This window comes from Branchiostoma belcheri, unplaced genomic scaffold (assembly GCF_001625305.1).
Source record: "Branchiostoma belcheri isolate BF01 breed outbred unplaced genomic scaffold, Haploidv18h27 scaffold48, whole genome shotgun sequence".
Lineage (NCBI taxonomy): Eukaryota > Metazoa > Chordata > Leptocardii > Amphioxiformes > Branchiostomatidae > Branchiostoma > Branchiostoma belcheri.
The window spans coordinates 2,446,732-2,474,537 of NW_017804109.1; the positions used below are offsets into that span (position 1 = coordinate 2,446,732).

The 27,806-nt window shown below is 45.3% G+C and overlaps 4 protein-coding genes across 4 annotated transcripts in view; 3 read left to right on the forward strand and 1 right to left on the reverse strand.

The window, feature by feature from the left end:
* Window positions 1-3,255, forward strand: part of LOC109479347 (sphingomyelin phosphodiesterase 3-like) — an 11,511-nt gene extending 8,256 nt beyond the window's left edge. Inside the window, 3 exon segments of the mRNA XM_019781298.1 lie at window positions 766-829; window positions 1,415-1,565; window positions 3,080-3,255. Coding sequence (XP_019636857.1) covers window positions 766-829; window positions 1,415-1,565; window positions 3,080-3,205 — 341 coding nt within the window. The 3' untranslated portion in view covers window positions 3,206-3,255.
* Window positions 3,256-6,739: 3,484 nt separating this feature from the next.
* LOC109479348 lies at window positions 6,740-15,577 on the forward strand. Its single transcript, XM_019781299.1, has 9 exons — window positions 6,740-6,835; window positions 7,305-7,443; window positions 7,681-7,841; window positions 8,163-8,562; window positions 9,007-9,132; window positions 9,498-9,629; window positions 14,855-14,927; window positions 15,092-15,242; window positions 15,542-15,577. Exons 1-9 carry the CDS (start codon window positions 6,764-6,766, stop codon window positions 15,575-15,577), a joined length of 1,290 nt encoding a protein of 429 aa, XP_019636858.1. The 5' UTR covers window positions 6,740-6,763.
* Window positions 15,578-15,663: 86 nt separating this feature from the next.
* LOC109479358 (speriolin-like) lies at window positions 15,664-16,258 on the forward strand. Its single transcript, XM_019781310.1, has 2 exons — window positions 15,664-15,818; window positions 16,092-16,258. Exons 1-2 carry the CDS (start codon window positions 15,664-15,666, stop codon window positions 16,243-16,245), a joined length of 309 nt encoding a protein of 102 aa, XP_019636869.1. The 3' UTR covers window positions 16,246-16,258.
* A 1,055-nt stretch (window positions 16,259-17,313) lies between these two features.
* Window positions 17,314-27,774, reverse strand: LOC109479407 (death-associated protein kinase 1-like). The gene is made up of 14 exons (XM_019781372.1): window positions 27,664-27,774; window positions 26,746-26,873; window positions 25,845-25,943; window positions 23,405-23,497; window positions 22,507-22,605; window positions 22,031-22,129; window positions 21,578-21,676; window positions 20,737-20,793; window positions 20,367-20,498; window positions 19,985-20,221; window positions 19,561-19,681; window positions 19,208-19,371; window positions 18,916-19,107; window positions 17,314-18,717 (listed from the first exon to the last, which is right to left on the reverse strand). Exons 1-14 carry the CDS (start codon window positions 27,671-27,673, stop codon window positions 17,395-17,397), a joined length of 2,853 nt encoding a protein of 950 aa, XP_019636931.1. The 5' UTR covers window positions 27,674-27,774; the 3' UTR covers window positions 17,314-17,394.
* Between the last annotated feature and the right edge of the window lie 32 nt (window positions 27,775-27,806).

A 27,806-nucleotide genomic window follows, 5' to 3' on the forward strand; every position in this document is an offset into this window, starting at 1 on the left:
GCCATTGGTTAGGGGGTGTTGTGTCCCAAACCGTGCCTTGTCCCAAACCATGCTTGGGCATGGTTTGGGACACACGGCGCGTGTCCCAAACCGTGCCTTGGGACTGAGCACAGTTCGGGACACGCGGGGACTGTCCCGAACCGTGCCTGACCGGGCACAGTTCTGGACACGTATTATTAAAGCTTGCGTGCTAGGGGACTGAACATAGTTCTCATAACATGTGTCCCAAGTTCATGTCGACCAAACATAAGACTAAGTTGTGGGAAAACTGTGTTTTGAAAGCACATGCTGTACACAGACTCACAAAATCTCACGTAATCTAGCCATATAAGAAATCGTGGGCGTGAATAATTATGTTTAGGTTCCCGCCAATCATTATGATTGACAGCACCTCCGGGCACGGTTCCGGACAGTCAGGCCGTGTCCCGTTCTGTGCCCGCTCAGGCACGGAACGGGACGGGCACAGTTTGGGACACAACAGGGGGTGTATAAGGTTTTTCAGCAAACTGTAGTGATCAGGGACAAAGCCATTGGTTAGGCTTAGGGGTGTGTATGGGATTCTTCAGCAAACTAAAGTGGTAATCAAAGATACATGTACATTTAAAGCCATGGGATGTATGGGTGGGAATGGGGTTCTTCAGCAAACTGTAGTCACTATCATGGATGGACTTATGATGCTGCTGATAGTATATACTATCATACGAATAACATAATGATATTATACCTACACATACATAATAAACCATGTCTCCCCCCCCCCCCCAGGTACGCTACTGAAGCAGGAGAACATGCACTACAAGGAGGTGAATTACCCAGAAGGCCTTGAGAGGTAGGCTGCTGTTTACTCCTCAATAATGCATGATGGGACATCTGTCCAACCTCACATAAAACATTCATAATGGACTGTACCATTGGGCTGGTGCACGGGGGAGGGGTTTGCCTTTTTAGAAACATTTCTCCTCCTTCCATACCCGTTTTTAACAAAGCTAAGTTATCATGTAGCTAGAAAAGGTCGATCAGCTTGAAAAATTTATGTCCCTTGCAGGGGTCCACACACACTAAAAAAGTCTGTGGATGGCTGGTAAACAGGAAAAACAACATTTTTTTCCTAGGCCATGTAATATTCTGTTATACATAATTGTGACTTGTATCATGACTTTATTGACTGTTCTTGCAGAATGCTGCGAGATGACACAATGCGAGACCTGTACATGTGTGTGACAGGCCTGTACGTGTGTGTGACAGGCCTGTATGTGTGTGTGACAGGCCTGTACATGTGTGTGACAGGCCTGTACGTGTGTGTGACAGGCCTGTACGCATGTGTGACAGGCCTGTACGCGTGTGTGACAGGCCTGTACGTGTGTGACGCGCGGCCTGTACGTGTGTATGACAGTTTTGTGATGTTGTCCTGCAGGATCCTGAGAGATGACACAATGAGAGGCCTGTATGTGTGTGATGAGGAAACAGACCTGGGCACGGCCAGCGGTCCGGCCGACATGTCGGGCAGGCACAGGATTGACTATGTCATGTACCGAGAAGGGTCCCTCTCCAACAACTGTGTGCTGGTGAGTTTTTATAACACTGACAGTAACGCTAAACCCTAAACCCCTCTACTCTCCAACTACTGTGTACAGGCACAGGATTGACCATGTCATGTACCGGGAGGGATCGCTGTCTAATAACTGTGTGCTGGTGAGTTTCTATAAACCTTAAACTGTACCCTTTCTAACAACTGTGTTCTGGTGAGTTTCTATGACACTGACAGTAACGCTAAAACCTAAACCCTGAACTCTCTAAACCCTCTCCAACACTAAAGGCCACAGCAAGTAAATTTAGCAGGCAGACTCAGGATTGGCTACATACATACCGGTACATCATGTACTGGGAGGGGTCACTCTCTAACAACTATGTTGTGGTGAGTTTCTGTAAACCCTAACCAGCTCTCCAACAACTGTGTGCTGGGGAGTTTTCTAACCTAACCCTTAACACTCTCTAACAACTGTAGTAATTAGTTTCTCTTTCAGAAAGACCCAAATAATGCTGATCAGGCCTCACATTTGATTTCTGAGGTTTACACATTGTGTAAATTTTCCAACTTTTCAGTGTTATGAACTCTCTTGTCAGCTGCTTTCTCTGTTCTAAAACTTGGACTTTCTTAATTCCCGTGTTTTCTTTTACATTACTTTTTTTCTTTTCCTCTTAAAAAGTTGACCCATTTTCTCAAAATATCTTGACATCAAACAAAGGAAGGGCACCGTTCCTTTTATCCAATATTCAACAATATTCAACATGGCAGCACTGGGTTCATGTCTGTTGCCATGGCAGCACTGGGTTCATGTCTGTTGCCATGGCAGCACTGGGTTCATGTCTGTTGCCATGGCAGCACTGGGTTCATGTCTGTTGCCATGGCAGCACTGGGTTCATGTCTGTTGCCATGGCAGAGCTGGATTATTGTCTGTTGCCATGGCAGAGCAGGGTTATTGTCTGTTGCCATGGCAGCGCTGGGTTATTGTCTGTTGCCATGGCAGAGCAGGGTTATTGTCTGTTGCCGTAGAAACCGGAGGAGGTGATGTTCACGACGCAGCTGGCGGCGCTGACAGACCACGTCCCCGTGAGCCTGAGGTTCTCGGCGGGACAGAAGACGGCGTAGAGTAGACCCCGCTCCGCTCCGCAGCCGCCATGTGTGAGTGTGCACGCCCGTCCGTCCGTCCGTCTGTCTGTGTGCATGTGTGTCTGTCTGTCTCTCTGTGTACTTCTGTGCTTCTTGGTGTAAGCTGGAACATGGCTGTGGGTTATTTGTTGTGTTCCATCCCCTAGAATTTAAACACACATGAGGTACTTCCATGTTATTGTCATCACTCCTCCTTGATGTATGTACAGTGACTATAGGATAGTTGGAGCCAGGTGAGGCAGTCTGTGTTAGTGTGAACCCACGGCCATGTTCCAGTTTCCGCCACACCCGACCACTCGGCTTGTGTGAACGCACGGCCCTGCTTTGCATGAAGCTTCTCCTTCCTCCGCATCACCACACACCTAAAGCTTACCCAGACTCCTCCCTAACACATGTCTGTTCCCATAGCACCCGGAGGAGGTGTTGTTCATCGCCCAGCTGGCCAGCCTGACCGATCACGTCCCCTTCACCTTCAAGTTCTCCTCACGACTCGACGACTTCCAGGGACTCATCAGCTACGAGTCCGCCCTGTAACCATGGCAACCACGTCTGTTGCCACAACGATGGAGTCTGTCACCACGACAACCACGTCTGTTGCCACGACAACGGAGTCTGTGGCCACGACGACCACATCTGTTACCATGACGACGGAGTCTGTCACCACGACAACCATGACTGTTACCACAGCAACCATGTCTGTAACCATGGAAACCATGTCTGTAACCATGGGAACACACATCACTGGACGCTGTACTGCCACATATAGTAACCATGGCGATAGTATTCTGTCTCCATGGGAACACCGATGAATGGAGTGTTTTTTATGGATCCTTCAGCAGCTTCACTCTGTAGCTGTAGCAGACTGCTGGCCACCAGTAGTGTTGTGTTATTTATTTCTCCTGCTGTTACAGAGATTTTCCTGTGGAAACACTACTGTGTGCTAACTGTGATAACAATCAGAAAGTCTTAAAGTTAGAGGTTTGTAGTTTAACTTATTTGTACTATTTAAGGTGAATAAATTGAATTGAGAAACGTTTGTGCCTAAATTATAAGTCTGACCATCAGTGAATGGGAATCTGCACAGTAACAAATGTTATCTTCACAAATTTTCTGGTACCCTGCAGGCTAAGTGAAACCTAAATAGTTGCAGCTATTCTTGTGGTAAATGCTGGTTTGCACACATAAGCACATTATTTCGATGGTGCCAGGTGAGGTGCCATTGGAAAAGCTCTGTCTGAATTTGATTCCGAATTCTCGCAAAGTTTTTTGAACTTTACAACTCTATGCAAGACTTCTCACCTTTAGCCATGATTATGTATTACTGGTCTTCCCAAGTTGTCCTCAGTTTGTTCTAAGCAAGATGCTGGAAAGTGTAAAGTGCATTCAGTTTTTTTTTTTACTTCCGTATAAGATTAGTGACTTGTAATGTAGGCCAATGCCAATGCAAACATTACTGCTCTGTATGGTTAGCAAACTTCTGTTTGTGAGTGACTTTGTACCGAACTTGGGCCACACCAATATCATGTCTTAGTTCACATCCACACTTTGTTTCTTCCAAAATTGAAAAGGAAAAAAGATCCCTTGTACCATTCAGGACATACTAAGCCCACAATTCACATTGTTGAAAAAAGGAATTATCTATGATTTGTCTATTTCTGTTTCAGTTATGCATAGAAAGTTGAATATCATTGCCTAAAAGGTATCTAGTATTTAGGTCTATGAGGCCACATGTAGATATATGTCATCATACATGCTCTTTTTCTTGCCAATCAACTAAACTTACTAGTATTTTTTTTTAAATACGAGAACCAAGAAATTTACTTGATGTGGCCTGAAGTAAGAAATTGCAGAAGCCAAAGATGCCAAGATATGAGTCATTCTTGGTCAGTTTTAATCTGAGTTGTTTGACAGGACTTCTGTGCCAATGGATTCTCATGTTCAAAATCATATCCAGTTGCTTGAGTAACTGCTTTTTGGCAGATTCTCATGTTGTTTGAATGTGCGAATGCTTCAGACTTAAGTAATGATACACAAATGTATAATAACTTATGATAGATAAGTTCAGAGTGCCGACAATCAACTAATGTATTAGAGATACTCTTTAATTGATAGTGCAATGTTAGAGTTATATCATTACCGCAATATGGTTAAGTGTAAAGTGTTATATATAACTAAGTTATTTATTTGAATGTCAGAGAGACCTATTTTATATCTAACAATAATGGTTACTGTTAAACAGTTGTAGATTATTAATGTTAATTGAGTGATGTAGACGACAGGTAAAATTTATGGAGAAATTTCCTGTAATTCCACTGTTAGACACACTGATGGCAAACACAGACTTCATTTGTAACGGCCCTCAGATCCCCATGCATCAGAACTCACTTTACTTTCAAAAAATAGTTTCATCAGGTTAGTAAAGTATAGGATATGGTAGTTCTTTTACACAACCAAGATAGTTACCTTGCTGACGTTTCGTTGTCTGTCAGACACCTTCCTCAGAACCACCTACATTGGCTATATATAGCGGCGAGAAGCAGAACTCCAGTCAGAAGCTCTGAGGAAGGTGTCTGACAATCATCGAAACGTCAGCAGGGTAACTATCCTGGTTGTGTAAAAGAACTACCATATCTCACTTTACCTTGCATAGAGTGGCCCAACACTACAGCCTGTAACAACGATAATTATTGTTGCCCCATTTTGGTAGCATCACAACACGTGTCATCCACCATTTTGTCAAAATTGTACATTAACAAATTGTACAATAACAGGACTGCTTAAGGACTGTACATTATAATTATATAACAGGACAAATGTCAGGTTTGTGTTGTTAGCGGATTGTTCCTGACATGAGGCGGGTCTGTGTGAGAATGACGTGTACATAACTATGGGCAGGTAGAGCTTCTGTATCATACCTTAACAGATATATTTTGTATGGCACAACAATCATGTAAACAAGTAAACATTCACCAGCTGAACGTTTATGTGATACCACAAACAGGTGAACTTCTATGTGATACCACAAACAAATGTTTATGTGATAAAACAAACGGGTGAAGGTTTATGTGATAACACAGAAGACTCAAAGTTTATGTGATACCACAAACAAATTAACTTCTCTGTGATACCACAAAAGGGGGAATGTTTTAACATGTGAATATTACTTTACGGGTAACTTTAAACACCACCAACACAACTGAACTTAGATACAGCACACACTGTAACACTGTCAAACACCTTTAACCACACATATCAGCTTACCGTCCAGGTTACATAAAGTAGCCGCCAACAATAAACTTGCATGACGCCATGCACCAAACAATCAACAGTTGACTGAGTTTCTTTCTGTGGTCTAACTTGAGGCTGTCGGAATATAACATTAGATCTAATAACTTTATTGCACAACAGGGTACGAAGTATTACTGGTACATAATTTCATAAAACTAGCCTACCTATAACGTTATAGTTAATACAAGAGTGGGTGGCTACTATGGAATGGGAATGAGCTTTTACAATCATTGAAGGAATTTCTGACGTCTAGTCATTCTTTGATATATGTCCCCGTAGTGTTGAATGGATCCCGACTTGATTGATTCTGCAGATAGGGGAGCTATCCTAAGTTAAGACACGCTGCGGTTTACCCCAAAACAGATAGGGGGCGCTGCTGACTCAACACAAGAGAATGACTCGGAAGCCAAAGAGATAACATGCCAGGGGAGTTGGTCTGCTGGGGAGAACATTTTGCCGCTCCCGAACTGTTCTCTCCAGCGGACCAACTCCCTCGGCATGCTATGTTTCTATTTGGCCGACTTCTACTCTTCCGGCCGCCTCCCGAAGTCCGGTAGAGGCTAAAAGACGTACCATTTACAGTGAAAACAGCACATGATAAAGCTCCAGAACCTCTTTAGACGTACACTTTTGAGGCGTAACAAAAGAGAAACGTCAAAATCGAATCGAACACATTGTGACGTTCGAATGTCCGAACAATACGCGTCACAATAGAACGCGTTCAACAACTGCTGCGGTGTTCGAGCAACGGGACCAAAACAAACACGGCGTCGGTGAGGGTGTGTGAGGGGTTTAGGCGTCAGCATGGCGGAAGGTGTGCGGACTGGAGACGAGGAATCCCCCCTGAAGGAGTACTTGGACCAGGCGGAGCGAGAGGTTCGGTATCTATAGTTTATTTTAAGCACCCTTGGGCGTAACGTACCACAGTAAATTTCGTCTCTAACGTTAACCGTTACGGTAAAATCTAAAGCCATGTTCCTACACATCACTAAGGCTACATTTCTGTCAGGATGAGCTCTGCTGGTTCCACATTTAGTTGTTTTATTGTTCAGGGTACGAAAGTATTGTTTTTAGTGGCTGTATGGCTGTGAGTTGTGTGCTTTGTGTCCAGACAGAGTAGGGAAGATTTATAGGTACCGTGTCAGAATCTAAAGACCGGAGGAAATGGAATGAATCGGACTGGAAGCCATAGGAATGTTAACTAGATGCGATGAAATTAAGTCCTCGGTAGTTCCAATAATTATAATAATTGTATTATAAATTTACTAACGCCCAAAATACTGCCCGTATTAAAGTCTGGCTTCTCCGATTTCTTGTTTCCACTGAATATTTTTGCCGTTTTTAGGTTGATCTGAAGCGGAGTAACGAGGAGATCGCACGGGAGAACAGCCGGCTGAAGCTGCAGCTGGAGGTTCTGTACAGCGAGATGCGGGCGGCCAGGGCACAGGCCTCACTGGACAGGGTCCTACGGGAGCAGGAAACAGGTGGGGCGCCCGGGGGTGGGGGATATGGTGCCCGGGGGTGGGGTATGAGCCCGGGGGTGGGGATATGGTGCCCGGGGGTGGGGATATGTGTCCGGGGGTGGGGGATATCTACCCGAGGGATAAGTAAATGTTCATGGCTTTGTTGTGATTTGATCACTGTAAGAAAACGAACCGAGAAGAAACATGATGTCCGTTTGTTACCACTTTACATTTAAGGTTATTCCCCTTGCCCAACAGTTGTGCAGACCCCCACGAGCACCCCTGTCCCCCCAGACCCCGGGGAAGGCACCCCGGGGGGACGAGAGAACTCCCCAGACCCGGGCTCTGCCGAGAAGCCCGCGGACACGAGCGGTAACCTGTCCGCCGCCGAGGAACAACTGGTGGACCGCTGGACGCAGGTGCGTTTCATTTTTTATTACGATCTCCTTAAGTACAGTGGACATGTAACCCTATTCTTCTTGGAGTCCGTAGAGAATCACATCAAATATGGATCATCGAACGGCGGGGGGTACTCTAGCTTAATGGTGTGGTGGGTTCTTTTACGTGAGTCCCTGACCCAGGAGCTTCATCCTATCCGAAGTACGTCCCTCACCGAAGCTACTTTCACCTGACTGAAGTACGGAAAGCCGTGTAAAGTGCCTTTTCAAAGGGCACAAGGTCAGGGCATGTTGGTGGATTTATAAGTTCTGGGACAAACTCCGAACCATTGCACCACACAGGTGTTCGTACAGCGCATGTCTCCAGCCGTAACCAGGGGCAACCGGCGATGCCAGGCGTGCGGGGGCAACATGGCGGATTTCCCGCCGGTAACCAGGGGCAACACTGCGGACTTCCCGCCAGTAACCCGGGGCAACCGGCGTTGCCAGGCGTGCCGCGCGCTGGAGGAGAACCTGTCGGACTCGGTCCTGGCGGCGGCGCCTGAGCGGGGCGCGGGACGGCGGGTGTCCGCCGCCGAGGATCACCTGCTGGACAGGTGGGCCGACAGGCTGGCAGAGAGGCTGCTCAGCTTCAGCCAGCCGCAGGTCACATCCACGCCCCTCAAGGTCAAGCACAAGGTCACCTCCACGCCGATCAAGGTCAGGCACAGGCGAACGGCATCGGACGGAGAAGACTTACAGAGTAAAGGTATTTATTTGTTTGTTTCGCATAACCGGTAGACCGCCTTTAGGCGTAACACACCAGTTTTGTACATGTGCGTACACCAGTTTTGTACAAGCTGCGTAAGACCGGACTGTAAGGTTTTGAACCACTCACACCGGGAAGATCCCCTACTCTTTTCGTATTGAAAGTAGCAGAACACGTCTGTTCTTTTTAAGTTGCTTTTCTGTAGAGTAGGTCTTGTTCAATGTCCTAAGCTCACAAGGAAATTCGAAACTGATGCTAAAGCAACTGGATATGGGTTGGAAAACAGTTGTCAAAATCTATCTAGTTGTTTGAGTAACTGTTTCCTTGGGTAGCTAGCTAATTACATGTAATACTAATAGCATATACAGTACCAGTAATGTATATGGCGTGACTTGAGTGAACGATAGTCTGTTCTAATGTGCCATGTTGGACTCCCAGCATGCCTTGCGGACCGGTACGAGAGGCGATTGGCGGAGTGTTTGGCCGACACGTCCCTTCCCGTGGTGCCCTGCGGGGAGGCGGAACAGGGGTCCCCGTATACCCCTGGTGGAGCCTCAAGCAGAGGTGAGGGGTACTCTGCACTAATACCCAAGCAGATGTCGGGAGGGAATTGTAACTTTTTTTCTAGCATACTGTTTTACTGACCAGAAGTGTTACTTCACTAGCTTTCCTCAGTGACCTAGAGACCAGAGGAGAAATGCTGGTTTATAAACACAAACCTCTGGTCTCTCAGTCACTGACGAAAGGCAGTGGATGCTAGCTGAAACGTCTGACCGTTTCCAAAATCATATACAGTTGCTTGGCGTATCATATTACCTGGATGTCTAATTTTCATCGACGTGATGTTCTCTATACATATTTTGTGTGTAGGCGGGTTTCTTCCATCTCTGACTGCAGGTTTTACCCACTCATGCTACTGTTACTATTAGATCACGACACGGAGTCGCCCTGCCAGATGTGTTGGGAGGCGGCGAACGACAGTCTGGCGGCGGTCCAGGCGCGGATCCGCCGCGACTCAAGCACGGCGCCTAGCGAGTCGGAGCCGGCACTGCAGCGGACAGGTTGGTGCTTTGTGTCAACTCGTCAATGTCCCTATGTTACATTGGAGGAGAACCTTTCTTTCTAATTCTCCGTAAATGTACTGTTCCCTCCCCAACCAAGTTAACATACACAAGAAATTCCTGTTACTATAATGCATTTTAATACAAACAATCGCATCCACACAGACACAGACACACACACGCACAGACACACACACACGCACAGACACACACACACACGCACAGACACACACACACACGCACAGACACACACACACACACACACACACACACGCACAGACATACACACACACACGAACACACGAATCAGGAATTTGCGGGAGACAAACTTGGTACAAGCCCCGGCACCGCGTCAAGGTGTTGCCTCCATTGCCGAGGTAAATTTGGGACGCCATCCTGACAACCACTCATAGTCTTGACATAATGACAACATTTTAAAAAAGTTTCCCTCAGCTCACAGTAGTTTGTAATAGAAATGATGACGAAACCTCAAATTATTTTTTGTGAAAGTGAACAGGCAGAAATGCAGAAGGCATTGTTTTTATTTATGCCCTGTTTTGCTAAGGTTGAAGTTTTCCTCCCTGCCTAATCTAATATTTTCACTTGATTAAGTCCTACTCTGATCGTCTACAGTTTTTTTGTTTGTTATTACATCTAAACTACCTAATTTTAGTCTTATTAAGCCTCATTCTTCCTTAGCTGTTCACAAAAAAACCTTTTAAAACCGAATTCCGAATTATATTTTTTTTTTCAGTGAGCTGAGTTCACTTCACATCAATTCGTGACAAAAAATAAACAGGGACTGTCAGAAGCAATGTCAGGATGAGCGTCGTTTTGCCAATGATATTTGTGCGCCAATTTCCCATGGCTAAAAGGAAGTGCCTGGGACCAAATTTATTTCAGAACGCAGTCCTAGTCCGTCCACCACCCTACCCAAACTACCCCTAATCCGTCCTTGTCAACAAACACAAAGCTATGATAAACAGCTAACATGAACAGTATCATCCAAAGGATTCAATAATGCAAAATCTCATTTCCTGATGGTCCTGATGTTCATCAGTGCTGGATCCTAAAGACTGCGACGATGGTAGCCTCCACCTGTATTTGTACACACAAAAACAAACAAACAAACAAACAGCAAGATACAGAACAATCATGATCTTACTCGGGCGGTCCAAACAAAATAAAGAGTAAGCAACAACAAGACTAACAAAGTTTTCATCTTTGCCATCATGTAAAATAAACACAGCAAGAAACAATTGCCTGGTGTGACAGCCTTTACAAAGACCAAAGAACGAACAAGTAAGGAAGCAAAATGGACGACAGTATGATGAGGATACATCAGCTGCGGCCGGAGTTGTACTTCTGGCCTCCTCCGTGATCGGAGCTGTGGTCGCCAGTTTTACCTCCCAGGCCAGGCCAGTAGCAAATCAGCTCTCATTGGCGAACCGACTGCCTTCCAGTTCACAGCGAAACTGTGTAAAGAAAAAAAAACAAAGAAAAAGACGTGCGTTAATGCTAGACATGATATGCGAAAGTCACATGGATTCACACTTGGAGACCTAAAAGACGAGTATATTCTCCAAGCCTCTATCACATAGGAACTACATGTATCCCCCTGTTCTTCCATTAATTCCATGAGGTAGACCAGGGTGACTGGTCGAAAGCTCTAGGTGAGAGAATTTTTTTGTCTTGGACTAAAAGTTTTAACTCTAAACATAAATAGTAAATGGTACTCAGTATATATAAATACAGTCAGTGCCGTTGTCAGCCAGGAGGCAGTCTTCTTCCTTCAACCAGCCAGTCTTTATCCAGACGTCTTTGCGTTGTAGACACCAAACTTCCAGTCCATGGCGGGCCTGTGTTGTAAGAAAAGGCAAGAGGGAAGAAGATACACGTTAATGGCAAGATATAATATGCGAAGTCGCCTTGATACATCCTGTACTAAACAGACTAGCAGATATCTTTCCCTACCCTGTACTGGGAAGGTGAACTGGTACATTTACTTTACACTAGAAGCACCACTAATTCCCTCATTCAATCGTTCATTCGTTAATTCTTTCGTCTTTTATCCAGTCTAGTCTTTAGAGCAGCGGGAGCCAGTAAACAACTTCCTTCAACCGGCCAGTCTTTCGGGAGGCGTTTTCGCGTTGTAGAAACCTCCAATTCAGTCTCTTAGTACATGGTGTGACTGTAGTGTTGGAAGATAAAAAGAGAAATACGCATGTTAATAATAAGAAGTGTACGATGCAAATACTGACTGACTGACTGACTGACTGACTCACTCACTCCCTCCCTTATTCACTCACTCATTCACTCACTCATTCACTCCCTTATTCACTCACTCATTCACTCCCTTATTCACTCACTCATTCACTCCCTTATTCACTCACTCATTCACTCCCTTATTCACTCACTCACTCACTCACTCACTCACTCACTCACTCACTCACTCACTCACTCACTCACTCACTCACTCACTCACTCACTCACTCACTCGTCCATTCATTCTGGGATGCCATACGCCCTCAACCCGACGGTGGATCTCAACTTCATCTAGGAAATTGGGTTGATTCTGAAACAGAGAAACAAGAATGGCATGAATAACAAACCGGTTTAAAACAAGCTTCACAATCTCCGCTTTGAGACCTCAGGTCTTTGCGAAGTGATTTACCAGTGGTTGGTGTGCGAAGAAAACGACAGCATTGCAATTTTGTTTTTGCTAGGCTCTTAGCCTAACACTTTATTCAAAGTACACAGTAATACATTTTTCAACATTTGCACATGTCAGACACATTCCATGCGTTTTAAAACTTACTAACTTTCTTACCTAGCTACAATATGCGTGCTAGTGAATGCGGACAGTGGAAAGATGTAGTGATGGTGGGGAGGGGGGCGCTATGGAAAAGAAAACAACTTACACCCATAAGGCACCCGGGGGTTCGGTACGAGCCTAACGGACCTTACATCATTATTTACAAACTACTGCTTAACATTTACCAGTACCCCAGAGCTACCATCCCTTCCCAGATGGGGCAAACAAAAAGCAAAACCATGAGTTGGGCCTAAACCCCAGAAAACTAAGCAAGCGGGTCAGACCCCCCTTTTTAGACATGGGAAAGAAAGGCATGTTAGAAATCAAATTCTAAATAAATACCTACTCTTATAAAAATCCAACCAATTCCTAAAGAGCACGTCTTTGGAATTCTTTGGATTTTAGTGGTGTCAATTCACGTGGGTTCTAACTTCTAACATACATATACAGAGTTCTATCGTTTTTGTGTACGTGCGTGCGAGTGTTTGCGAAAGAAGGACACCGTGGTTGTAGTGTAACATTTTTTGTGTGTTATAAAATATCTAAATCAAATCGCGCTGCATGTGGGCATCATGTTTTTGAACCTCCAGGCTTTTCGCGAGTTACTTTCTATACAGCGGGTTAAAACTATACGACGTTTACATCTATACCACGCACGTTTTACAGCTATAACAGCGTCGCGAGATGCCCCTTTTCGTCGCTAAGCCAGTGAACTGACTTCCCAACGGAAAGATAATTTGATGTGAACCTTTCAGTGAAAGATTCACATCCGCGCAGTGAAAGCAATATACAAGAATGAATCACAACAATACAGGCATAATACAATATACAAAGCAACCACGTGAAATGCCACCACTAATTCTACCCAAGATGTCATGGAATTTTAACACAGTTCCATGAAAATTGGTTAACTGTTACACAGTAAGCAAGGAATTTCGTGTACCATTCACAAAATTCCTTACATGTTCACCCATCCAATTCCCCAGACATGGCATAAAATGTTCATACACAAGAAACAAGGTTTGCCGCGTCGCAAGGTCTAGCGCCACGTGCTCCATGTGCATTTCGAATCAAAATGTTACAACGTGTGCGTACGAATTACAAGTCTAAAACTGACGAATTGCAAGAATAAACCGCGCGAATTACAGGTTTCAAAACGCACGAATTACAAGTTTCAGACGCACGAATTACAAATATATACGAAATGCACGAGTTAAGATTATACAACGCACGTTGTTGAGCCAATTTCTTGCCTTCCAAACCATAAAAAGTCATTGCGCCGCGCAGGGAAACAAGAGGAACGGTACTCACCCCAGCCACGTCGCAGTCCTATATGCGTGAACTGACTCACACAACGTACAGCCTGACTTCGGACTGTTACATTCGTTTCTATGGGTAAATTCTTACGTAAACCAAAACAGAAAATTCGTTTAACTCTGCAAACGACGACACAATCACTGTTAGTGTCGCCTTCCTGATACGTGTTTCCTTTGCAAGACATATAAAACATCTTTTGGACAAACGCACATTTGTTTCTTTGGTAAATAAGAAGTATTGATAAAAGCTAACCCCACCGATTTGGGAAGAGACAGTGGTTCCATCCAGCATCGTTGCACCTGGGCTATGCTAATCATTAGGAACCAGCCACCAGGTGTAGTCAACGTGGTTTGACCAACCACAGGCCGAGGGAATGATTGGATCAATGCAATCTTTATTCTCAAGTCGTTCAGAAGTCCAATCCAAAGACCGTTCAGTTTACCAATTGAGCGCTTGAGTTTATTTTGCTTTCAGAGTTCCAAGAAAAAGTGTGAAACATTTTATAGAAAACAACATAGGGAGACACAAGGAATGCCAGTAAACAGCAGTACTTACTAGTATACACACACACCCATCCCGCACTGGTCACAGTAAACCCACCCGTTGAAAATGATATGATAATCATGTAGCGCGGATCATGTACGTCTAACCCCAGACCGTACCTGGGCATGGCTCTGGATAATCTACAGTTTTAGATACGTGCATCAGGCTCGTAGTTTCTATTTTCCCAGCAATAGCATGGCAAGCTCTCACCACAGAGTGGACATACGCACAGCGGCGACTCCTGGCGGATTCCGTGAGCGGTACAGCCATCGTAGTCTCCACCAGACTTCTTTTGTGGTCTGCTGGCAAATGGAGCTTCTCTGGCCGGTTACCTTCTCTTGCCAATTAATACCCTTTTAGACCGATTTCTAAGACTTATTCAGCCCGCAAAAGAAGTCTGGTGGAGACTACAACCACCGTGTTTGGGGTGGCCAGAGGGGATGTGCCGGGGTACTGTGTGTAGTCTGTGTGAATGGGGGTTCGGGCGACTGGCGGGTAGATAGACAGTTGAGATACAAGCTTCACAATTTCTCTGTTCCCCATGGCCCAGCAGGTGGCACACGTGCATTCGCGACGCCTGGCGAATCCCGCGGGCGTTGCAGCCACAGCGCCAGGGCCTGCAGGCCGGGTTGTGCCGGGTGCCTGCGGGTGGTGGGAGAGCTGGCCTTCCAGCTGGACATGCAGATCCTGCAGTACGTGTTGTGATGCACCAGTTTTATGTTCCCTGTACAGCGGTGACGCCTGGCGGATCCCGCGGGCGGTGCAGCCACAGCGCGCGGAGCGGCAGGCCGGGCTGTACCGGGTGCCTGCGGGTGGTGGGCGAGCTCGCCTTCCAGCTGGACATGCAGATCCTGCAGTACGTGTTCCAGCGCAGGCGGCTGTACGGCTTCACGCTCAGGAACATCGAGGACAAGATACGCGAGGCGGCAGACAAGGAGGTGCGGACATCTTTAGACCTGTCTTCTGTTTTTTCTTGGCTTGTTTTAGAAAGCTAAAATTTTACGAAAGTTGTCCATGGTGCCAGGAGTCTGATGACCGAGAAGGCCCTACTGCAGGCCCTACACTTCAGTGTTTGGAGTTCCAGCTTCTTTGTCTTAAAGGCAATGCCAAAAAAACAATAGAAATTCGACCATTGACTACAAAAGTATAATTTAATCCCGCGCTTCATAGTCTTTGTAAGGTAAATTAACCCCATAGTTGCAGTAAAGTTAATTTCTCACATAAACAACGTTGTTAGGTGTTGGTATGGGCACGCCACAAAGTTGAAGAGTAGCTCATCTGGACGTTCATTGAGCTTAACTGGTTCGAGATCAGTTTCACTTCTCACTTTCGCCTCTTCCCGCCCTACAGAAGACGCCAATGGAGGCGCGAGTGCGGACAACTGTGTTGGAGACGCGGCTGCGGCACGTGCTGGGGCTGGTGGAGCCGGCAGGGTACGACTGGGCAGTCCACCCCCGGCTGGCTGAGGAACTCGTCAACCAGTGCGGGGTCGTCAAGGGGCGGCTGGACAACCGGTAAGGCTCGTCAGGGGGCGGCTGGGCAACCGGTAAGGGTCATAAAGGGTCGGCTGGACAACCGGTAAGGCTCGTCAGGGGGCGGCTGGGCAACCGGTAAGGCTCATAAAGGGTCGGCTGGACAACCAATAAAACTTAAAGTACAAGTCGACTAGAGATATGGAATCTTTTTGTAGTAACTTGTGAGATGTAAAGCCCATGGGGGCACCACTACAATGGTATACAGATTCCTCCAGATAGCATTTCTCTAATCATGCCCGTGTTTTTCTGCAGTACACTGGAGTCGCTGGGCTACACGGACCCCTGCCAGCTCCACCACATGGTATCGTCCATCCTGCCCCCCAGCAGAGTCCGCGGGGTCATCGTCCTGCTGGACAGTCTTCGCGCCCTCACAGCCAATCAGGGCAAACCTCTCTTCTCGTTCTGACATACGTAAATACGTACATCTGATTTATAATTATTTACACAGTTTTGGGGTGTGCGCAGAGGAAATAACGCTCAAAATCAAGTCAATGTGGTGATAGTCAACGATAGACGGAAAGGCAAGACATTGTAAAGTTGTTTTTTAAACTTTTGAGTCTTCGCGTTTGCTTACCCAGAAAGAAGTACAGAAACAGCTTTAAATTTCACAGGTTTATTGTATTCAGTCCGACACCATCTTTTATACATGGCCCACAGAAGTTAGCTGAAATGCTAGCCGAAAGCATTATTAACATGATGTCATTTTACTGTGCCATTATTGTATCTGCCACTCATACCACGATCTAAACATAGTTTACATCAATTCAGCCTCAGAATGTCAAAACGTTCCCATCCTTTGTGACTGACAAGTTTACCTGACAGCAAAATAAAGAAATAAAGCAGATTGCAGAAGACATCTATACAATGTAATCGGTAATGTCGGTAATGTTATAGATGACAATTTGATAATACACATCACATTGTTCTATGGGAATGTACTCACTAGTCAGTCATTTACAATATTGAATTATAAAAATATTATTTGTCACATTGTCATCAGTCTGTTGTACTTATTGTTTTGCTCTAGTCCACAGAAAATGTTTCTAAAGAAGCAGTTTGGTAAAATACAAAGCATTATGAGAAATTTGGTAAATTTTACAATCAGCTTACTGTACTGCTATTTATCTGTATTGTTATCTACCTGCATTGTAGAGAGTAGCTTTGCACCAAAGATTATACCAGTATCCAAAGATTATATCAGTATCCATGCCACAATTAGCAGAAAGAAGACCTGTTACTTAGGTCTTAACAAAGATTGGAAACAAAGTCCTAGAAACTAAACATGAACATATCAGTATTACACAATTTTCTATGCTATATGTCAAACGTAGCTGGTAACCACCAGTACATTTAGTTAGTTAAGTTTGGTTATCAATTGAGGAACAATTGGGCTGTAGCCTTTATCTTGATAAATTAGTATTCTTCAATCTTATTCAAACATACACAGCTGAGGCTAGGCCACTGTTATCCGTATAACACGGCTGCCACCAAGCCGCACAGAGCTAAAATGTAGCTTGGTATTCTTGCACCCGAGCAAAGTTCCAATAGGAACATCTCACACCACCATCTCTGCCAGATGCGGGGCGACCTCCTCCAGGGCTTCCCTGAGCACCTGACGTGCAGCCGCGCCCTTCCGCCGAACGATGTCCAGCAGCTCCCTTGCCTTGTCACGAGCTGTTCTCTTGGCCCTGATGATGCCGCACTCCTCTTCACTGATGTGGCCACGCGACAGGAGATGGTTCAGGATTGTCTCCATGGCGTAGGATGACGTCAGGTCCCGGACCAGCTCTGGCCGGTTCCTGATGAGCGGGTCGTCTTCTTCACACAGCAGAGCACCGGCGCCATCTTGGATCATCGCAGCAGCATGCGGGTTTACCTCTTCCAGGACTGCCGTGAACTCGCGACGTGCACGCTCGCCCTTTCTTCCCACAATGTCCAACAGTTCCCTCGCCTTGTCCTGGGGGGTTTCCTTCGCCCTGATGCGGTCGCGTTCGTCGTCACCGAGACTGCCACGTGACAGGAGACGGTCCAGGATTGGCTCCACGTGTCGCAAGGCCTGGACCAGCTCTGGGCGGTTCCTGGTGAGCGGATCCTCATGCTCTCTACACAGCAGGTCACTGACCTGTTCCGTGAACCCAAGGGTGGGATGGACGATTGTACCGCCCTCTGCTGCTGCCTTGCTGATCTCCTCCTTGCCATAGGAGTAGAATTCCTCCATGTGTTCCTTCAGTGCACGAGCGCTGAGCACCTTCTCTTCTGTGCCTGTTCCTGGGCTGCACTCATCCAGCACATCAGCGATGGTGTTCTCCAGCTGCTGCAGCATCTTGCCGCACTGCACCTTGTCACCCTGCGCACTCCGGACACAGATGTTGACTGCACGGCCGTCCGGAGAGAGTTTGATCAGACCTTCCACAGTCCTGTCTACACACTTGGCGCCATCTCTCCACAGCAGCGGGCGATTCTCCTGCTCCCTCATCAGGCGGGTCTGCACTCGGGGGAAGAACCCGGAGGAGAACATGTCAGTTGAGTCGGCACACTGGACTTGCTTCCCAAAGTAGACAATCTTTGGCTCAGGTGTTGGTTTCCAAACCTGACCAGGCATGGTTTGCGTCAGTAGCCCTGGGAAGATGAAGGTCTGTCCGTCATAGGAGTGGCAGAGCTGGAACTCTTGCAGCAGGCTGACGAGGAGATCCACGTCAGCAACGTCTTGGAAGACGCGCTGGATCTCCTCCCTGGTGACGTAGTCTTCGCTTGTTCTCTCTGGGCGGAGGATGGGAAAGTTGACTGGCGCCATCATTGGGCCGAAGACGTCTGTGCAGAGCCAGTTGGGCTTCAGGACAATGATGGGGTCAGAAGAACTCGGACAGGTGAAGATGATCTTTAAAACAAAAGATTATTCATTTATTTATCAAGTAAATTCCGTTAGTTGTAGGCTAGTAGGTCAAAGCAAATTAAAACCCAGATTCATAGTGTAACGATTTAATTGAAGACTTTATTTTATAGTATTTTATACTGTGCACAAAAACTACAGGATCTGCTTTTTAATTTTTTTTTATATTCAGAAGTTTTTTCCTACCTCCCCCAGATGGCCCAAAAATCGTGTAGACTTCCGCAGGAAGTCTTCATCTACATGTGGGTCGATCTCTTTGACTGCGTCCACGTAGTCTGGCCACCTCAGTACGGGACACTTCGGGCTGCACTTCGTCTGGCACCAGCTGGGCAGCCGTTGGGTGATTTCTGAACACAGTCTGGGCATCTGGCGTTGGTGCTGTGCAAGGTGTAAATTGCAATCCATGACTGGTCATTTATTGCAAATGTTGTCAATGCTTTGTCTCGTATCACCCGCTAAACTATCATAACACACTTACCTCTAACATGTCCTTCTTCATCTTAGCCAGCAGCTCCTTGAGTCGGTCCATCTCAGGTGTTCGCGTCTTCTTGCAGTTCATCAGGAAGACTTCGTCTGAGATACGGAGGAGATCTTTGAACTCCGCTTTCATCAACTGCAGGAGATGAGCAGCTTGGCGCTGTCCTGAACGTTATGAGCAAAGCGAAACGTAAATGAGTCTTTTAGTCTACAAATACCATTATGCTAAATATTTTACAGGTTTGTGCATTTAGCACACTACATACATAGCACTGCATAATGTATTAGTAAAGTATACACATTGCTTTGCTTATAACATGAAGTTGGATATGTAGTCTTGGATACTCTACTTACCACTTGTGGGTGACACTTTGTCGGCATGGCTGGCCACTAAGATGACGTCACGCTGCCGGTTTGGGTTGCAGGACTTGATGAAACTCAGCCACCGGTGGACCTGGAGCCGAACATTCAACAACTGATGTACATGCTTGTATAGACCTTTTCTGGGCAACATGAGAACATTTCGATAAAATGGACCTGGAGCCAAATATTTGACAAATTTACATGGTTGCCTGACCTGCTTTATTTCACTTTTTATTTTATTTATTTATTTTTGACCTGTTCTGGACAAGTGATATGAGAACATTAAAAAATATTCCATTAAAAATAGGCCTTGTAGGTCAACATCAACTGCGTATTATATCGTACAATGAACAATTGTTTATGTTAATTCATGCAGATTTAAAAAAAATCAGTTTAATGCTCAAGTGCTGTTTACGTCTTGTTCTTTGGTGTCGTCCATGATGTTGTACAGCACAATGGAGATGGTGTTCTCTGCATCCATGAACATGCTGTGGGTTACCGCGTACTCCGACTGCCCAGCAAAATCCCACAGACTGACCTCCCCAACCCCTGGAATATGGAACGTCCCAACATCCACCCCTGGGGTGGGGTCGTGAAGCTCCTCGGCTGACGACGTGTAAATCCAACCTTGGAGATGTGCAGACACCCAGCCCTGTTGGACAGCATTAGGTTTGATTTATTAGATTTTGACATAATAAACTTTGCATCCTATTAGCCTGAGAAATCTAGTATCTATTCAATTTATTTGTCTCTTGAAACGAGTTTGGTAGGATTTATGGAACAAGCGTCTTACTTACCCTTTGAAGACTTTCTACAAGTGTGGACTTTCCCGCTTTCCCCATCCCAAACAAGGACACCTTACACCTGTCGGTCTTCACTCCACCAGACTTCTGCAGCAACTCGCTGTACAACTTCTCTTTGATCACTTCCTTTTCTCGATTCTGGTGGGAGATAGAAAAACCAAACGCAGAGTAAGCATCAAAATCGGTGATATTGATAAACAGGTTTGAGCAATAATACGGAAATATTTTCAACATAGTCCTAATTATAACTATTCATCAGTTTTCTTTTCTAGCACCAGCAGTTACATTGTGATTAACCCGAAACATAGAGAAGTAAAGACACTCATCCTGTCACAGATCACAGATCAATGAGAATATTGTTCACCTTCAGAACACGAAGAGTCTCCTGGTCCTCTGCTACCTCAGAAGGTGTCCGTCCGTCCTGTACAGGGAGACATCAGAAATGTGTTACTCTCCGTGTGGAACCTAGCAATGTCTAACGATGACACCAAAACTATCATAGCTTTATCAAATATCGGTACGAATTGTGAACGGCTGATATTGTAAGTTAAGACTCTCCCCGACCTGAACTCTGGGCAAACAATAAGCAGGGGGATACGGTTTGATCGGCAGTAGTACTGGTATGTTAGTCATGTTTGAGGTGGGGGTCCGTTACTGGAGCATTCCATCTTCCATAACTGATCATCACCACATACAAGCATCCCTCCTGAGCACTCAATGTACCACCTTGTGTTGCATCCGAGAAAACCGGCGAGAGATGAGATCTTAAATCAATTTTTAAAGATGTGGTGTGCGTCTGTATATATGTATATATAGTCCTCATAAACGTCATTCGGCTATCTCACTCTAATGTCTTGTGGCATCCAAACCAATCCAGTACAGTACAGTACAGTAATATATGCATGGCAATTGTCTCACAAAGCTGTTCGAATGAAGCTTGTATTTATCAACTCTTGTACTGCCGTGGGGCGTGTTATGTACCTGTATCTGTATCGGTATAACCGGCATAACCGCTCTTCAGCACTTAACACACCAACTTCGTGTTCATGTCTGTTTCCTAACATGTGCACAAAGCTTTTGATGCACAAGCATGTTTTTTAAAATTCACATGGACAAAAGTGTGTACGTATTAGTAAATATATTATTTTCAACGTCATAAACATCCATATAATATGTAGGGTACATTTGAAACAAGTGTGTATTACCTTATCCCTGGCCGTCACGTCTGCCCCATGACGAATCAGAAGATCACAAGTCCCGGTGTGGCCCTCGCGAGCAGCCAGATGCAAAGGTGTGCGCTGGGCCTGTACAGGGGGGAAGGTCAGGGTCAGTAGGGATGGGTTCAACACGGACAGCAGTTATCACGTAAGAAGCAGTGTAAGTTGAAGTTGTGTACGTCGACAAAATTTCCTGAAACTTGAACCTCCTTCCATGTATGCTCCATACCTAATCAGGTATAACGTTACTGCACATTATATTGATCGTATGCCACAAATATATGCTAGTTGTTGTGTTGTTAACGTCAAAGTATTAATAGTCAAAATATTACTTGTCAAAGTATTAATGTTGTACTAAATAAATCTGTTTGTATTATTGTCTCTATCTCTGTTTCATATCTATGTAATCCGTAGGATCCCGTTGAAACAAGTGTGTATTACCTTATCCCCGGTCGTCACGTCTGCCCCATGACGAATCAGAAGCTCACAAGTCCCGGGGTGGCCACAGAGAGCAGCCCAATGCAAAGGTGTGAGCTGGAACTGTACAGGGGGGAAGGTCAGGGTCAGTAGGGATGGGTTCAACACGGACAGCAGTTATCACGTGGGTAAGCTACAGTATGGGCTACATGTTAAGTTGTGTTAAGGAGGTTATAACCTGCTTGGTTGTGTACACCAACAAAAGTTCCTGAAACTCCTGTTATGGATCTCTCATACCTGATCTGATCAGGTATACTGTATGTTGTATTGACTTTATGCCACATTTATGCCTGTTTTCTGTATTATCTCCTTAGATATGTTTATATACCGTACGTCCGTACCTAATGAGTACCTATTATAAATCAGCTGATGTTTGTATAATTGTCTCTGTACCACATCCATGTAATCTGTAGGGTCCATTTAAAACAAGCGTGTATTACCTCATTCCTGGCCGTCACGTCTGCCCCATGACGAATCAGAAGCTCACAAGTCCCGGTGCGGCCCCCCTCAGAAGCCTGATGCAAAGGTGTCCACTGGGCCTGTACAGGGGGGAGGTCAGGGTCAGTAGGGATGGGTTCAACACGGACAACAGTTATCACGTGGGTAAGAAGCAGTATGGGCTGCATGTTAAGTTAAGTTGTGTATATCAACAAAAGTTCCTGAACCCCCTGCCATGCATCCGTCATACCTGATCAGGTACACTGTATATTATATTGATCGTTATGCCACATTCATGCCTGTTTCCTGTATTATCACATTGGTCTTTGTCTATTTATGTTGTACCTAATGAGTACCTAATCAGCTAATGTCACGTGTATTATTGTCTGTACCTCTGTTCCATATCCACGTAATCTGTAGGGTCCATTTAAAACAAGTGTGCATTACCCGACTCCTGGCCGTCACGTCTGCCCCATGACGGATCAGAAGCTCACAAGTCCCGGGGTGGCCCCCAGCAGTAGCCCAATGCAGAGGTGTGTGCTGGTCCTGTACAGGGGGGAAGGTCAGGGTCAGTAGGGATGGGTTCAACACGGACAACAGTTATCACGTGGGTAAGAAGCATTATGAGTTATATGTAAAGTTGTGTATATCAACAAAAGTTCCTAGCCTGAAACCCCTGCTATGGATCCGTCATACCTGTACCTGATCAGGTATACTGTATATTATATTGATCTTACGCCACATTCAGCCTGCTTTCTGTATTATAACCTTAGTATTTGTCTATTTATGTTGTGCGTCTGAATGAGTACCTAATCAGCTAATGTTTACATTACTATTGTCTCTTTCTCTGTACCACATCCATGTAATCTGTAGGGTCCATTTGAAACAAGTGTGTATTACCTTATTCCTGGCCGTCACGTCTGCCCCATGACGAATCAGAAGCTCACAAGTCCCGGTGTGGCCCTCGCGAGCAGCCAGATGCAAAGGTGTGCGCTGGTCCTGTACAGGGGGGAAGGTCAGGGTCAGTAGGGATGGGTTCAACACTGACAGCAGTTATCACGTGGATAAGGAGCATTAGAAGTTGAAGTTGTGTACATCGACAAATGTTCATGAGACTTGAAAGTTGAAACTCCTTCAATTGGATCCGCCATACCTAATTGGTGAAACTTTCAAGTAAAAAAAATCAGGTATATTGCACATTGTATTGATTGTATTGAGTTGCTCTTCTTGTCAATGTAAATTTCAATTGTTGAAAACATTAACATATATATGTACATTTCCCCTTAATAGGATGTGTTTGATATTTTATACAAGAGTGTATTACCACATTCCTGGCCGTCACGTCTGCCCCATGACGAATCAGAAGCTCACAAGTCCCGGTGCGGCCCCACTCAGCAGCCAGATGCAAGGGTGTTTCCTGGACCTGTACAGGGGGGAAGGTCAGGGTCAGTAGGGATGGGCTCAACACGGACAACAGTTATCACGTGGGTAAGAAGCATTAGAAGTTGAAGTTGTGTACGTCGACAAATGTTCCTGAAACTTAAACCTCCTTTCATGGATCCGGGTATACTGCACATTGTATTGATCTTATGCCACACAAATAGGCTATCCATATAATCTTTAGGGTTCTGTTGATACAAGTGTGTGTATTACCCCATCCCTGGTCCATGACAAATTAGAAGCTCACAAGTAGCTAATTTGTTGCATAAGAGTTGAGTTGCTCTTCTTGTCAATGTAAATTTCAATTGTTGAAAACATTAACATATATATGTACATTTCCCCTTAATAGGATGTGTTTGATATTTTATACAAGTGTGTATTACCCCATTCCCGGCCGTCACGTCTGCCCCATGACGAATCAGAAGCTCACAAGTCCCGGTGTGGCCACAGCGAGCAGCCTCATGCAAAGGTGTGAGCTGGGCCTGTACAGGGGGGAAGGTCAGGGTCAGTAGGGATGGGTTCAACACGGACAGCAGTTATCACGTGGGTAAGCTACAGTATGGGCTACATGTAAAGTTGTGTTAAGGAGGTTATAACCTGCTTGGTTGTGTACACCAACAAAAGTTCCTGAAACTCCTGTTATGGATCTCTCATACCTGATCATGATCTGATCAGGTATACTGTATGTTGTATTGATTTTATGCCACATTTATGCCTGTTTTCTGTATTATCTCCTTAGATATGTCTATTTATACCGTACGTCCGCACCTACTGATTACCTATTATAAATCAGCTAATGTTTGTATAATTGTCTCTGTTCCACATCCATGTAATCTGTAGGGTCCATTTGAGCCAAGTGTGTATTACCGAATCCCCGGCCGTCACGTCTGCCCCATGCCGGATCAGAAGCTCACAAGTCCCGGTGCGGCCCCGGACAGCAGCCTGATGCAAAGGTGTGCGCTGCTTCTGTACAGGGGGGAGGTCAGGGTCAGTAGGGATGGGGTCAACACGGACAACAGTTATCATGTGGGTAAGAATCAATATGAGATGAAGTTCCGTCGATCACCAGCAATTTCTCGGATCTCCAGCTACGATCCTGCTATAGCCTGACAGGTGCAAACTTTCATTTTATTTTATTCAGTGAAGAAAACAGGAGGGATGTGTGACACTGTACTGAAATTAAATCACTACTTACGTTACATCTCTAGAAAGAAACGAGTGAAGTAGAAAAAAAAAGGAACACACCTAAGCACATGTCGGGTATAAACTAGATTGATGTTGATTGAATCCAAGTAACGTAGGATAAATCAAGGTAACGAATGTAAAGTGGAAGTGATCCACACTATAGATAAATACAGTACTACCACCTCACATGTGTAACAGAAGAATGGATAGTCGGCTGAAATCTCTCCGTGCCTCTTGATTCAAAAGCTCTGAATCAGAAGCTAGTCGAACTAAATCGCACCCCTAGCGGCCCACCCGAGTGACCGGCTCCCGTCCCTGGCGTCAAGAAAATGTGGACAGGCTGAGTCAGAAGAATAATTTTGAAATCCAGTTTCAAATCATTGTTTAGTCCTGTGTCCTTATACGATCTTCCAAATAGCGTTTTCCTCTCAGCTATTTCTGTAAGGTGTTAAGAATGATCTCTAAATATCTAAATACATGTATAGTTGCGTTTCTGTTATGACTCATGTGTACAATAGAAAGTTGTGGGCAAAACTTTCACTTTTAAACTTCACATGGCACCTAGTCATAAGTTGTGTTTTTATCTTAAGCTTCCTGAATTTTCCAGAGAACATTTTCTGACCAAGACTGAGTGGAGAAACTTGACACGGGAACCACGAGTCACCCTGTCAGGGTTCAGGTCAGGAAAAGTCAGGACTGAGTTATTTCTACTCACCCTGTTCCACGCCTCCAGGTCGGCACCGTGTTCGATCAGCAATGCCGCCACTTCAGTCTGCCCGTGCTCGCTGGCCACATGCAGGGATGTCAGGTCACGCTGGATATTTGGGACAGTGACGGGTTATAAAGCTACTTTATAGGCCGTAATGTTTATAAGTTAACAGCTCCTTTACCGAAGAAAAATATGCAGGATGTTATCAAGTAAATTAAGGGTTAATGACCCGCCCCGAGGTGAATACGGTGTGATAAAGCCTTGTCAGTTGCTATAACCACCGAATAAAGCCACCAAGTGAGCGCAGCGAACGAGGTGGCTTTATGAGGTGTTCGGTTCACCCGAGGGGAATGGAACACAACTCAAGTTACTTTTGGATTTTTTAGAACAGAGCGGTGTTCTTTTTGGGTCACCTAAGGTCATATGCGGGTGATTATTGGATGTTTAATGTATGTATTGGGATGAATAAATACCCGATTTTGCCTCTATTTGTGACGTTACGGCGTCAAAAGGAATATGGTATAGAGCCTTCTGATTGGTCAACGTCACCCGGCTATATGATAATATTAGTTCTGTCCACCTGTGAATAATTACACACCGCTTTAGCAGATCAATTATTGCACCTTTAGTTTGGTTGTCACAAACGATTCAAATCATTTAAGCAATGGCTGTTCATCATGTTCTGCTTTTTTTTTCAAATTTAAATAATTACTAACAGTGAACAGCCTGTGGTGCCGCACCCATGCAAAATGGCTTATATCAACGGCATCACTTAACAAAAATGTGATAAATCTAACAGAAATGTGTAACAGGAAAGTTAACAATTAATGTCTGACACAGATTTAGAGGTGGACAAATGAAACAACAGTAATAAGGCTGGACTACGAGTCTGTAACCTTGCATGAACTAACAGTTTGCTTACCCATCTCCTCCTGGCCCTGACGTCCACCCCAGCGTCCAGCCCCCTCCTCACAGTCTGCACGTCACCTTCCTCCACAGCCGTGTAGAACGTGTCCAGGTCCATCTCCTCACTACCTGCTGGGGCGACATGGCAGTTCAGCAACCTTACAGTGGATATCGTACCCTGGTCTATACACATAGCTAACGTTTGCAATGATAGTGTTTGTATGTCTTTCTATCATAATGTGAGATTTAACTGAGGTTAATACACTAGAATTTCTTAGATGTAGATATTCTTTAAAAGCATATGTTATGTTACCCAATCAGGTATCAGACGTCACATGTCCTTGACTCTTGAGGAAGAGCGAGAAAACTGAGTTGATCTGGTTTATCTGATCACACTCATAAAAGTAAACCATCGCGGCACAATATACATTCAAATCCTACGCCGGGGATTAATAATAATGTTTACATTGCGTTCCGGAGCTGTACTTACGTTCTTTATGCTCATGAGTTGTGTTCATAAGGCGGGAAGTTCCTAATATAAGCCTCCTGCCGTGTGATTCACCCCGACTTTAGACGCAGCCAAGTGAGTGTCGTAGACTCGACTAGAGATTTGCCAAACTTTAGGCAGTGGTCTTCACGCCTTACATACATACGGGGGGCAAACGGATGAAAAACCATGCACCAGGAAGACAGAACTGTAATACTCTGATATGTTGCACCCTACCTTCAGCCACAGTGGATCAGGCAGCTGTTCCTGGGATCCCTGGTGTTGGTCAATCCGCTAACTTGGACCAGAAGGGCCAAAATCCCAACATAGACTACAGTTTAGCAGTGGTCTAACGTCTTTTATACAGGGTGGTGGTCAAACCACACGTCAGGAGGGCAGAACTGTATACTCTAATAACATGTTGCACCCTACCTTCAGCCATAGTGGATCAGGCAGCTGTTCCTGGGATCCCTGGTGTTGGTGAATCCGCTAAGTTGGACCAGAAAACAGAGCAAGCCAGGAGCCCAACATGGTGGACAGCCTACCACCCTGGGAGTAACACAAACATTGACGCT

Bases quoted from the DNA above. Each gene is read 5' to 3' on its own strand.
- LOC109479358 (XM_019781310.1), top strand. From the start codon at position 15,664: ATGGAGGCGCGAGTGCGGACAACTGTGTTGGAGACGCGGCTGCGGCAC. The intron at 15,819-16,091 runs GTAAGGCTCGTC...GTTTTTCTGCAG, and splicing joins AAGGGGCGGCTGGACAACCG to TACACTGGAGTCGCTGGGCT.
- LOC109479348 (XM_019781299.1), top strand. From the start codon at position 6,764: ATGGCGGAAGGTGTGCGGACTGGAGACGAGGAATCCCCCCTGAAGGAG. The intron at 6,836-7,304 runs GTTCGGTATCTA...TGCCGTTTTTAG, and splicing joins TGGACCAGGCGGAGCGAGAG to GTTGATCTGAAGCGGAGTAA. The intron at 8,563-9,006 runs GTAAAGGTATTT...TTGGACTCCCAG, and splicing joins GGACGGAGAAGACTTACAGA to CATGCCTTGCGGACCGGTAC.
- LOC109479407 (XM_019781372.1), bottom strand. The intron at 20,794-21,577 runs GTAATACACACT...CTCCCTGTACAG, and splicing joins ACGTGACGGCCAGGGATAAG to GACGGACGGACACCTTCTGA. The intron at 19,682-19,984 runs GTAAACAGCACT...CATGTACATCAG, and splicing joins ACGACACCAAAGAACAAGAC to TTGTTGAATGTTCGGCTCCA.